This window comes from Montipora capricornis, chromosome 3 (genome assembly GCF_036669925.1).
Source record: "Montipora capricornis isolate CH-2021 chromosome 3, ASM3666992v2, whole genome shotgun sequence".
Taxonomy (NCBI): Eukaryota; Metazoa; Cnidaria; class Anthozoa; order Scleractinia; family Acroporidae; genus Montipora; species Montipora capricornis.
In genome coordinates, this window is record NC_090885.1 from 2,787,663 (window position 1) to 2,801,403 (window position 13,741).

Here is a 13,741-nt window from a genome sequence, read left to right on the forward strand (position 1 = left end):
ATGTTTTTATTCTTTGTAAATCGTTGCTAAGGTCGTCGTCATAGGTTCCTTGCCACTAGGACAGTGTCTTTTAAGGGAGGGGGTAGTGTAGCGACTGTACCCCCCTTAGGAAAAGCTTGTGTACCAGTCCCGCGCAAAGTTAGTGTTGATGTCGGATTAAACCAGAAAGAAACTACTCGTCGCTGTGTTGTATTAAGGCTCGTTACTGGTATTTTTGGTCGAGATATGGAACCATCACAATTATTATTATTCCCTAATTTTACTCATCACCATTTGATTACCCACACTTATAAGCAATAAATCATTGATGATATTGTTGAGCTCTTAACAGACTGAGATTATTAAGTTCTCTTGAGAGAGTGGGTGTTTTGCTGACACACTTAAGATAGGGAAAATTCTTCCCATATTTAAATCTGGTGACCCAGAAAGGCTACAGTAGAAAATTATTGCAGTGACTTCAGTATGTTTTGCAGTAGGTGGAAAATTTTGAAATAATACAAGCCTGGAAATGACATTTCCAGCATTTTCCAAAAGGTGTTTCCCTCTAAATGGTAATGGAAATTAGGCAATGAAACACTACTAAACAATAACTATTATAGTATTTTTTCAATTGAAAAGAATTGCTGGTTTATTAGCATTTTTTAGGCAGAATGTCATGTACATTTGAGCACTATTCCCCTAAATATGCAATGTACGCGATTCTCATTACATTTGTTTGAACATGTAGACTTTTTTTTTTCTTGAGAAGAAAAGTCCATAATTCGGAGTTTAGTGAAGCAAGTAAAGCGATTTTATTTTTGTGATAGAGAACGGTGGAAAAACAACTACACAGCAAAACTTTCAAATGGTCACGAGTGAGAAGAAGTACCCGGTAGTCTATCACTAGTAGCCGACTTCTATTGAAACCTCTGTATCGACCCATCTCTATTCTTCCAGCCTTTTTTAAACTTTATGAAAGAGTAGCCTATAATGATCGTATTTATAAATATCTAACTGATTTCAGTCTTTTGTACCATAGCCAGTTTGGTTTATAATGGTCATAGGATTGAGTGGAGTCCAATTCAGTCTGTAATCAGTCTGTACCAAAATCGGACGATCCCATAGCAGGAGTCCAATTTGTTAAATCACAAGTATGATTACAGACCAAATTTAATGACACAAAGTCCTGTTACTAATTAATCCTAACCATTACAATTTCAAAGAAAACAAATGCATTCCTTTTTCACTGTCAAATTCGTCCATTTTAGAAAATCGTAGGTAGTTGTTGCTATCATGGTTATTGTGATAAATTCTGTGATAGCTGGATTAAGCTGAGTGCACTTAGTACATGTATGATTGGCTGATGTAACTGTCCGATTACAGGTGTCCAATTACAGCCAACTGTCCATTTTCACTGTCTGATTACAACCCTACACAATAATAATTATTATTAGTGAAAATAGCAGTTAACGCTCCAATCAAATTTGAGAAAATTGTAATTTGATTATGATTACTGTAGAAATCACTCCTGACGTTTTTCAAGATCTCTCTAAAGCCTAATCTATTGATCATCATATATTGCTAAACTTTATCACTGACTACATTTGTACACTGTACATTGTATAATTATATTAGAGGACGAGCCCTCAAATGGATTTCTATTTATTTGACAGCCAGGAAATTTGTTCAATTTGGTATACATGTACATCTACAGCTTGTTCACAGCTGGAACCTACTACATGTGGAGTCCTGCAAGGATCAATCTTGGGCCATCTGTTGACATTAGGTCATTTTCATAAACACATGTACTACCATTTGCGTCCATCCTTGAAGTGTGACAGATTTTGCGTGACTTTTTACTTTTCAAACGTTAACGGTTTGTCCAGTTGTGTGTCCCTTTTGACCAATGAAACGTTGGCAGTTATCTCGTGAAATTGACAATGTTTTTGGTGGCATACCAGCATGTTTTGTTCACGTGCTCTTCAAGTTTTCCATGACAGCATTTGGGTTTTGCTTGACCGTCCTGATGACATCTCTGCTTGTTTTGCAAAGGAGACAATAAAATTTAAGAAGAAGTTTGGCAGGAAGTAAATTACTGTCCAGGAGTCGCTTAGATCAAGATTTCAAATGCTCCACGCTGCTTGTGCACAGAATGCCCTGGAGCAAGAAATCTTTTAGTTTCACTTCGGGTTTCATGAATTTTTTTTCTCATAGTAGCTGAATCACATATTTTTTTCTGTTCTAATCTTTCTTCGCTTCTCAGTAATGATGTAACTTTCAAGTGAAGTTCTTTTCATCGCATGAAGCCTTTTTTCTTCATCTTTTTACATGTAAGTTCTTGCTGTTCATTATCATTGCAAAGAAAGTCACTTTTCAGACAAGCCCGGGCCTTGGAACGATCTGAAGTAGAGCTACATGGATCAGTACTTTCAACGGATTTGGTTTTCACACGAGGTGACGACCCCTCAAACAATTGCAGCTTGGAAACTCACGCAAGATACATTGTAGATGTTTACAACTCTTAAAGACTCCAAGGCAGATTCATAAATATCTCCGCTCTCATGGAAAACCTCAAAACTTCAAAGGCATGAGAACAAAACAGGCTGGTAACTGTATGCCGCAAAAATGTTGTCAATTTCATAACATAACTACCAACGTTTCAATGGTCAAAAGTGACAAATAACTGGACAAGCCGTTAACATTTGAAACTTTGCGCAAAATTCGTCACGCTTCAAGGACGGACGCAAATGGTAGTATAATTTATACTGTAACAATAGATTATAAATATTATAATCTACTGTATATAAATGACCTGCAGAATGCACATCATGTTCAGCAAAAGGAGTAGGCCAAAAGACAAAATCCGACAAAACTGAAAGACACATCCAGTGGTACTGCTCCCTTTAAATTCCCTGTCAGTTTCATGCACCCAGAATTTGCTGAAACACTGAAAGTGTGATGTCTTATCATGAACTTAGATTGCTTCATGCTTCTTGACTGTCCCACCATGGCCAGAAGCCAAAGATGGCATTTCTAGGTGTCTCAATTGACATCATCATGTCCGCATGAATGAATGTGAATTTATTTAATCTCATAAAGCTAGACACAATGGGCCTTATTTGCGCGGACTGGCCATATTGGCCTAGACAATAGATTTTGTACCCCGAGCCTTGAGTTGAAATGTTTGGGAACAAGTTTCGGTGTGAAAAAACAAGAGTTTTCCATCCCTCGGGACCTTTGGTACAATCATCATTTATTACTGTCGAAATCTTGTCATTAATTAAAAACCCAAAACCCCTTCAATTTTATAAGAAAACTTGAGAAGCCCTAAATACTCTGTAAATAATTACTGGTGTTCCATTCACCTAGCTTTTGGCAAATTGGTTCTGTTGCTTCTTCCAACAACCTTGCATCAGCACTGGTCCAAAAAAATAAGAGAAAATAGATTAGGGAGTAACAAAACTGTAAACAGACAACTGGTAAATGAACAAACATGTGGTTTGTTATGGTTTAAATCACAGCAATGTAATTCCTTTGTTAAAATTGATTTTGAAATATTAAGCTTGCTATGTACAAATAATGTGGTCCACATTATGGTAATAAAATGCAAGACAATATGGAAAATAAAAGATAACCTGGCACCAGTTGAGAGAAAACTACATGTATTTTAAGGAGATATACCGGTACTATTATTATAATAATAGTTTCTGAGTGGACCTACAAATTGTTAAAAATATTTCATTACTTTCAGGTACAGTCGGCTTATTAGACAACGCTATGTGTATTAATCCTTTCAAAACTTTCGTTAAAACTAGCCATTTTGTTTTTGTTGGTGTCCAGTGAGGCACCTGGAACCAGCTGGAATTACTAATTATTGGTCACCTACACCTTGCAGCCAAGGTGGTGTGGCCTGGTCAGACATTTCTTTACCGCAAGATTGATCTTCTCTGCTGTTTTTGGCCAGGACCACCCCCTTCAACTTGCAATGGTGGGACAAGTTCCTTTCTTCTTGACAGTCATGGAAGTCACCTCTGACGCAGCAGGCCCACTAGGTTTTGGCGCTTATTTTATTTAAGGCGATTGGTTCAGTGGGGCTTGGGGCCAGGATCAAGCGGAGCAGTCTATTGTATATCAAGAGCTTTTCCCTGTTGTTGCCGCAGCGAACATCTGGGGTTCACAGTGGTTTCCGAAGCATATCCTGTTTTGCTCTGACAATGAAGCTGTCGTCAGTATTCTGGTCTCACAGACATCCCGAGTACCTTGTCTTATGTTCTTATGGCGTAAGCTCCTTGTGGCAGCAGCTCATTTTAACTTCACATTTTACTTCACAGCATTTGCCTGGCGTTAAAAATAAATTTGCTTGCCCTCTTTTTTGCTTCCATTGGCAGGAGTTCAGACTTCTGACTCCACATGTCCAGCCCCTTCCAACAGCTGTGCCCCACAACTTACTGGAGGACTTGATCCACCCTCTCTTGAAGCATGGTGCCAGCAGTTCCTAGTAGAGGGGCTAGTCCCCTGCAACATGAACCACTTACACTTCCAGACAGAAAATATTTGTGGACTTCTGTCAGCAAATAGGCTTGGCCCACATAACTCTTCATGTCCCGCGCACTGCTGGCTCAGTTGGTTGAGAATCGGGCTGCCATGCAGGAGGTCGTGAGTTTGACTCTGGCCAGACCAACACTCACCGTCTTAAAATAACTGAGGAGAAAGTGCTGCCTTTGTAATTACATCCCCAAATGGTTAAGACTTTCAAGTCTTCTCGGATAAGGACTATAAACCGTAGGCCCCGTCTCACAACCCACACACTATTCGTAAAGAGTAGGGCATGGAGCTAATGGTGTTGTGGACAGGCCTCGTTTCATTCATTTATGTGCTGGGTGAGTTTGCTAATGGACTGATAGCGGCTGCCAGTGGCGCCTAAATATGCTATGTCTGATCTCACCCATGGATCCCTTGCTTGTAAAGCGCATTTGAACATGTCAATAGAAAATTTGCTATATAAATTCATTACCATTTTACCATTCATGTCCCACAGACGAATTGACCTTGTGCCTCTTTGTCATCCACTTGGTTGCATCAGTCCAGCACTCCACGATCAAGGTGTATTTATCTGCAGTACAGTGTCCATGTGTGGAGGTTATGCATCTTTGGATAAAAACTAACATGAAGCTTCTGATGTACATTGTATGGCTCCCTGGCTTTTATGCTCATTTTCGAACAGGCTGTCACTGAGTCTTGTGTCTCGAGTCATGTTCCCCTGTCCAGCAGCAGTGACAGGGTTGCTGTAGTTCAACCCTGGAGGCATCAGTGTGTCTTCCGACAGTCTCTTTGTGGCCTCAGACAAGTAGTGCGCCAGTTTGAGTGAGATCAACCCTGTTTTTTTGGTTTGCTCATGGTGTGGGATTGGTGCTTGGTACTTCTTTGGGAGTTAGGTCCCTTGACTGCCCTGTTCACAGGCCCGTCTTCCAAGAACCTTGGACATCTTTTTGGTGGTGGCCGCTTACAGGGTTGTCATGGTTACCTAAGCACATGCTTGCCTCTCCCACCGGTTTCTTGGCACCATTCCCAAATTCATTTATTAGTGATGAGTTTAAATGTGGCTAAATATAATTTAGGCAAGGTTAAATGTGAGACCATGCAGGTCAGCGGTTTCTCTGGGTAAATTGGGTGGGGTTGCCCGGGGCATTCAGGGGCTTTTGTAATTGTCAGCACTCCCTCAGGGTCAAGTATTTCGCATATGCAACCGTTCACATTCAATCATGTCCCTAGCTGTTCTTGAGCCCCATCCCTCCCATCCCTTTGGTAGTAAGTACTTTCTTCTTGATCGGGTACCCCTCATCCACTGGAAGTAGTCTTTCAGTGTGACGGTGCCTGGTTTGTGGCAACTCACAGGGTTGTCATGGTTACCTACGCGCATGCTTCCTGCTGATTTCTACCGGATGTTGCTGTGCATCATGGGTTGAAAATTCAGGGGAACTAGCTCCAATCGCCTTGCTTAAAATCCATGCGCGGATAAAATGGTGCTTATTTGTTTACAATGTTCCCACAGACGAATTTTAACCGCGAATTTCGCTTTTGGTGGAGTTCTGGGTTTCTCTGTGGGCTTTATGATAATTGAGATAAAAAGAGCCATGGCATACCCTAGCTTGAAGCAAAGCTGTATAAATCACCTGCTGTCTACACAAAATTTTTTACTGAGCCTCAATATAACCCATCAAGTATTTCCCTTGTCTGTGAGTGCATTTAACTAACAGAAGAACGCTTAATAAAGTTGCTGAAAGAAAGAAGTAAGTGAAATCTGGAATAGCTATCCTGGAGTTACCGACTAATGTACTAAATATTAACTGACAAACATTTCTTCAATTGACGGCATCAAAATTGTTTCTGTTCTTGCTAAAAATGTTAAGTCGAGTTCCCCTGCAAGTAAGTCCTGTCATAGCAGACTAGATACTGTGCAAAATCGTTCATTATGCTGTGAAAGAGAAGTCTAAATTTCACACTAACAGTACCAAAAATGAATCCCTTTAAAATGAGATAAGTTTTTTGAAAGAAAGATTTCTTCTGTCACTGAAATCAGGCTTTCACTCCGCAAGTGCAAAGGAAATCACAATCCAGACAGCAAATGCAACCAAGTTTGCTTCCACAGCAAATCACGGAGCAGTAAATAAATAAATTCTGCTCACTTGAACAGTGTCACCTCAATTCCTGAGGGCCTAAACATTAAAAGATCAGATCCACCAGTATCCCACGAGATGTTCACCCTGAAAGTAAACACAACCAACCCAAAACAGCTGGGCACGTTTGTTATTGAACACCAAACAGAAAAATCAGCTGTCCTTCGGAAGAAAGTTGTAATTCCTTTTCCATCAGTCTTAGGATGAGAACTTGATGAAAGAAAAATAACTCTGGATACTTCGGAACCACCATAAATGTTTTACAAAAGGAAAAATGAATCTCGAGTAAACTCGGCGTGGTCAGAACACTTTGAAAACTTCAATTCTGCAGGGTCCAGTTTGTCATCAACAACCAACAAAACTCGAAAGCTTCTCCACATTAATCCACTCAGGTGGAAATCTTAAAAAAGCAGCTGAAGCGGGAATTCGGGAAACGTACACGCATTCAAGTCAGGAAATGCTGGAGCCAGAGGCATTCTTTCCAGTTGCCAAAGACACCACGTTAGTTCGCACAGCACAGCTTGCTGTTTTGGAACTACTAAAACAACCAGATGGAACCAGAGATGTAACGTGGCTGATAAAAATGTTCAACGGGATCCAGCAACATTTCAAGAAATCTTTAAGCCAAAGAATGTCTAGTGTTCCAGTTAGCATTGTCGACAAAGAAGAATAAACCCCAGGAATAAAACTGAATAAAAGCGACAGTGAACATTCACGAACGCTGTCTTTTTCCTTTTCCAATCGTTTCAATAAGCTATCCAAGTATCTTTCAGCTAATAAAACACGTTCGGCGACCGTAATTCAACATCTTCAATTGGCTTCACATCAGAAAAAGAGCGGATGGCAGCGCAGATATGGCTAAAAATTGACGGTGGAACAAATTCATTTCGCTTTCGACATGCATCATATGCCAAACGCTCTTGAATAAATGGACCCCTGCTGTGTTTGCGAGTGGCATGCTGATTGGCTTAAATTTGACGAGCTGTCACATAGAGATCAGCAGGTTGCAGCTCCTACCGGTTTCCCCGCACCTCACCCAACACTCATCTATAGGCAATGAGTTTAAACTGAGCTAAAAAGGAATGTAGATACATGTATTTATCATGGGTTATGTAACCTCCTTTGGGTGTTGTGTCACAATGCTTCATTAGCGGGACATCGGTATATACATTGTGTTGTCTTCAATCGTATTTATTTGAGTCATACGGCCGCGTCTTCGCCCTCTAAATGAAATACCCAATGACTATTAGTATTTTCAAGTATTGGCTTGTCATGTTTTGTATTTACATTATAATTATTATTAGCTTACAAAATGTATGTCCAAATTGTTGTAGACATTTTTGCTATACACTTTTTGTTATTTTGCACAGACATAGTTGATAATTCTATGCAATTTTGCTTGACAAGACATAATAAAGAGGGTTATACATGGCTTGTGTTGCCACACCCCATAAGTGGTTCCTTATTACATGATAAATGTGTTATATACGGTTGAACAGGGCAGCGAATTAGAATATAAGAACAGTTCTTTGAGTATGAATTAATGCTTCAGTATTTAAAAATCATGGAAAAAAAGCACACTCTCATAAACAGACTGTTAAATGTATCACAAAGAGATTTTTCTACAGAATGTTATAAAGAAACAAAATAATTTTTTTAATGTCAAATATCTTCTATTAGTCATGTGCAGGTTATCCTCAGAGACCCAGAGGCAGGCAGTCGAGATACGACGAGAATCGGGACTGGCGTAAAGTTTTCAAATAAGGCGAGAAGAGCCCTCTTCTTGCCTTACTTGAAAACTTTACCAAAGTCCCGATTCTTGTCTCGTCTCGTCTCGACTAACTGCCCCTGGGTCTCCGAGGATGTGTGCAGGTAAGCTCTCACTTAGACTTGCTTGCCATGACAAGTTTCATTTCCAAGCATTAGAAGTCTTAGACTGTGAATAAGTTTATATGATCAGTGATTTATTGATACTGCCGTACATAATTATGTAACAAAATGTTTACAGCACTTAACCATGCTCACATTTATAAGCAGTTCATTAACTTGTTGTTGACACTGGTTTCAGAGCAACCTATGATTCGTTTGAGAAGGAGGAGATATTTCCTTAACAATTATTACAAATGCATACATGTACATGTACTTCTATTCTTTAATAAAACAATTTGTGAAACTCAATTTTCAAAAAAAACATACATAGTGTGGTATTTTTTGCGTGCCTATTAAACATGTTCCCTTTTTCATTATTAAAGGACGGTGCCTACTATTGTTATTGCGCATACGTTCTGCGCATCTCGAGATACTCAGATTTTCTATTACTGGTGCTTATTAATACAGGGATATTTTTGTGCAGTGCAAAACTAAGCGGAGAAAGCAGAACTTAGCAAGTCATCTTGGTATCCAAAAAGAAAATTGGGGGTAACCACGCATTTTTAAGAGATAATTGAGCTTCAATTTGGAAAAGAACGCCATACATTGCTTTGTACATATATTTTAAAACTGTTCACAAATAATTGATTAATTAATTAATTACCTTCGAAAAATGCGTGGTTACCCCCAATTTTCTTTTTGGATTTCAATAACACTTGTTATGATCTGCTTTTCCCACACATTCAGTAAACCGCGCAAAGATACCTGTGAATTAGTAGGCACCGTCCTTAATTAACCCATTGACCCCTGAGTGACACTTAAATGTAGATCTATAGATTTTACTCTAACACCAGACAAATTTACTTGTCAATGGGGGGCATCCCAGGGCAATTGAGGTGTGTGAATGGGTTTAACTCATCGTCAAATTACATGAGTTTGGGAAATGGTGGGGGTCCCACGAAAATACAAGGTACACCAGGAAGGTTTCCATGGCAACCCTGTGACCTGGAAGAAGCCCTGCAAGTGGCCACCAACCAGCACTGTCACACTGAACAGCTAAAGCTACTGAATATTTGAGCCTACTTGTCTTTGTCAGGGTTAAAATCTTTCAGTAAAGTGATTTCAAATTGTTCAATCTTGCAAAGCAATGCAAGCAAATTGGACCACAACATCATCACCTCACACTCAGTGTCTACCTCCAAAGTTTCACAACATTTTAAAATTATTTACTACAACTTGTACCTTCCAACTTTTTTCTCCTTGAAATACGTTTTCCATGTATCTATTATGAGTACATAACACCATTAAAAGGGGGAGGGTCACCATGCTCGTTCAGGAGAAAATAGTGATTCCTTGACAGATTAAGCTTGGCATCAATGAAAATCTGCCATTTTCTAAATGTGCACGACCTGTTAAATGTGTGCACCAATGACGCAAAATATTATGCGCAGTAGGGTTGCACAATGCAAAACCAGGGAATCTCCTTAAAACATTTATGAAGTACTTTGATTTGAATTCCGGTCTCACTTTCATAATGGATAAGCTTACTCGACAAAACAAATTTCCCATCAAAGTACATAATTTTACATTTGTACTACAATTAGATTGGACATCTGACCTTCCCTTGACATGCAATATATACGAAAACAAGGTTAATATAAATTTCCCTACATCTTGCAAAACAGCTGTTAAATTAATGCCTTAAAAGGACCCTAACAAATTTAGAATACAAGCGAAAAAATTTATTTCCCTGCATAAAGGGCTTAGCAACCTGAAACTATATTGTGCACGTGACATAGTTATTAAGGCCTATTTGAAGGTTCAAAAACACATTTCGACGGGAGATAACAGCCAAATACTGGGAATGGCTTTCAGTAAACGCATTAAACATTGATTTACGTTGTCTATAATGTTCGACAACTTACTGTAACTCCACAACGCAACAAAGTAACCAGATAATAATTCTCGAGTAATAAGCTTAACAGGCAATTAGCTTTTCTTAATTTGCGAATCTGTAAATTTTACGTCTACTCTGAGCTTGCAAGCTTGCAACACAAGCTTACCTGTTGTATGGAGCTTGAAATGAAAATGCAAGTAACTCGTTCCAGAATTCATCCTCTTCGCTAACAGCTGTCTCCCCAGTAAACTTCTGAAGGACAGGATTATGTTGTAGGTCGCTAATAGATGAGGGTTTTGCCCCCATGTTGCGCCAGAACTTTAGATAAAGTCCAAATCAGTGAGTGACGCTGCTACATTCACATCCTAATATTTACAGCTGATTTCAGCCCATCTTCACTTGCTTCGCTTCGAAGTGCCACGAATTTCTTCCTAGGTACTTCATGTATCCCCTATTATAGTGTATTTAAACTATAATGTATTCTCACGCATGCTCGTAGAACCTGAGACGGGTTTCCGTTGGCAAAGTCAGGATCGGACCGGATCGGACCGGATCGGATCGATTGAACCGGACCGGATCGGATTGACAAAACTCGGACGGGATCGATAACAAAATCCCTGCCAAAAGTAGACGGTCACCAGGCAACGTGCTGAAGAAAGGAAAAGTCGAATAGACCATTTTACATTTGTGTGCTTAGTTACCTGGCATATGGATGAAAGTGACGCGACTTTGTTACTAAACAAATACAACGCACCGCAGACATTCCCCGCATACATACAACCTAAACAGATAAACAAACCCGAACGCATACCTTTCATAACGACCTATAATCCCTCACTTCCTCCCATCTTCAACATAATAAAAAACACTACAATCTACTTCTTTCCCCTGACAGCTGCAAAAGTGCTTTCCTACATCTACCTGTTGTGGCTTTCAGGCGCTCCCCTAACCTTCGAGACCTGCTAGTAACAGCTAAACTGTCCCCTAATGTAACTCATTCTAATTCCGCATTTCCTTCCGGTTCTTTTTGCTATGGCAAAAACTGCGCTACCTGTCCTTACATTTTCCATGGACTAAATAACCAACTACACATTCTTCTCTACTGGCGAAACACGCTCCATAACGCCATTAATTCCCACATAACTTGCAAAACTAAAAACCTTATCTACATGATTCAATGCAACAGATGCCATCTACAGTACATAGGAGAAACTAAACGACGTTTAAAAGACGTTTTAATGAACTACGCCGCACTTTAGATAAAGCTAACACCAAATCCAAACCTGCCACAGTCGCAGAACATTTCTCTCCCCACAATATCTCTAAGGACATGCAATTAATTCCTATCGAAAAGATATTTTCAAGTTCTAACAGAGACTCAATCCGTAAGGCCAGGGAAGCTTTTTTAATTTCAAAAGGCAGGACAATAGCCCTAATCGGCTAACTCAATGTTGTACCCAATTCAAATCCCAACGGTCTTAATATCCGCGAAGAAACGCATTAGATTTCAGTTTATTATTTAGAGTCATTTCCGTTATTTTTCCGTTACTCTTAGTATTTGAATTCAACTGCCATGTTTTATCACATTTTTTCCAGTATTACGTCAACATCCATTTACTATATATATGTACATAGAAGCAATTCAATGTAAACTCTCATTGTACCAGAAGAAGGCTAGTTTGGCCAGCCGAAATATAGTACACCACTAAAATAAAATCTACGTTGTATCGGCTCTTGCTTAAAATATTTAGTTTCTGGAGTTTACCTTGTTTTGATAGAAACCTCTCTGCTTTTATTACCGTCACTTGCAACTACCTGTCTACACGTGTGACAAAAACATGTTCTGCCGGCCAATCAAACTTCAACGTTTTGACACTCAAACTTCAACGTTTACCCGCACACTTGGGAACGTTTTGGCGCCAATTACGCTAATGATCGTAGCTGAGTTATTTGCCCTTTGGCAAGACATGGCATTTACAATAAATAAACTAGGTAGGAATTTCAAGCAAGGTGTTCAAAACTGCAAAAGCGAAAATGCCCGTACGTGTTGCTGACTTTTCTTCCTGTGAAGTGTTTGCGGAGTTGCGCCAAAATGTTCCAAAGTGGGCGGGTAACGTTTGAACTTTGATTGTCAAAACTTTGAATTTTGACTGGCCGACAGAACATGTTTTTGTCAAGCGTGTGGACAGGTGTATGTAAATTCTTACTAATTAGCATGACAACAAGATCATTAACATATGAAAAGGAAGGAGGTGGTCAACACTAGCCTCACTTTCATTTAAAGGTCAGGGCCCGGTTGTTCAAAAGCCGATTAACGCTAATCCGAGATTAAAAATTAACCAAGGAGTTTATTTCTCTTCTCCTAAATGCTGTTCAACGCTGATATTTGGCAAAACTTTACATTAGAAGAAGTCAATCTTGAAAAACAAAAGTAAACGAAAGAAATTTTCACCAAAATGTTGAAAACATGAAACAAAAGTTTACACTAATCCTGGATTAAGTTAATCGGCTTTCGAACAACCGGGCCCAGGTAACTAAGCACACAACTGTAAAGAGGTCTATCTCTTGTATTGTCGTCTCCTCATTTATTGAAACTCGTCGAAATGTTTTTTTTTTGAAGAGTTGATTACCGATTACAAAGCGGAATTATGGAATATACGATGTGATGAATTGTCGCCAATAAGCGAATTGACTGCGTAGGCAATGGTCTTCTTCAAACATGAAAACTGACGATAAATTCTTTACTTTACCCCAGTCCCTTCTAATTGCACAATAGCCTGATTTAGCAACAGAACGGGAATGTCAGCAAAAATATCCATATTAGGTCATATTAGAGTAGAATCCCAACTATTCTGCATGCTCTCCTTTCGTCAACTGACGTTCCCTTTCTGTTGCTAAATCAGGCTATTGTGCAATTGTCAGGGACAGGGGTAAAGTAAAGAATTGTCGTCAGTTTTCATGTTTGGAGAAGACCGTTGCCTACACAGTCAATTCGCTTATTGACGACAATTTGTCACATCGTATCTTCCATAATTCCGCTTTGGAATCTTGTTTGTCTGTTATTTGTTCGAGCACGTTGAAGTATTGGCAGCTATTCAGCTGATGTGAACCTGCTATACCCACCCACCCATACACTCACGAAAGGACAGCCACAACACGGGGAACTTCATTCCCTACTCTTCTCGAATAGTGTGAGGGTTCTTTATCCTACCACAGGGAAATTATGAACAGTGAAAGATATTTGTGAGAGGGGGCCCAGAAGACTTGAAAGTCTAACCATTTGCGATGTTATTACAAAGGCAGCACTTTCTCCTCAGTT

At 39.5% G+C, this 13,741-nt stretch overlaps 1 protein-coding gene across 1 annotated transcript in view; it reads right to left on the reverse strand.

The window, feature by feature from the left end:
• LOC138041906 (dymeclin-like) overlaps window positions 1–10,845 on the reverse strand; it is a 37,757-nt gene extending 26,912 nt beyond the window's left edge. Inside the window, exons 1-2 of the mRNA XM_068887597.1 lie at window positions 10,589–10,845; window positions 3,345–3,397 (exon numbers count right to left, since the gene is read on the reverse strand). Of these exons, the coding sequence (XP_068743698.1) occupies window positions 3,345–3,397; window positions 10,589–10,728 (193 nt within the window). The 5' untranslated portion in view covers window positions 10,729–10,845. The remainder of the gene's footprint in view (window positions 1–3,344; window positions 3,398–10,588) is intronic.
• Window positions 10,846–13,741: the final 2,896 nt, after the last annotated feature.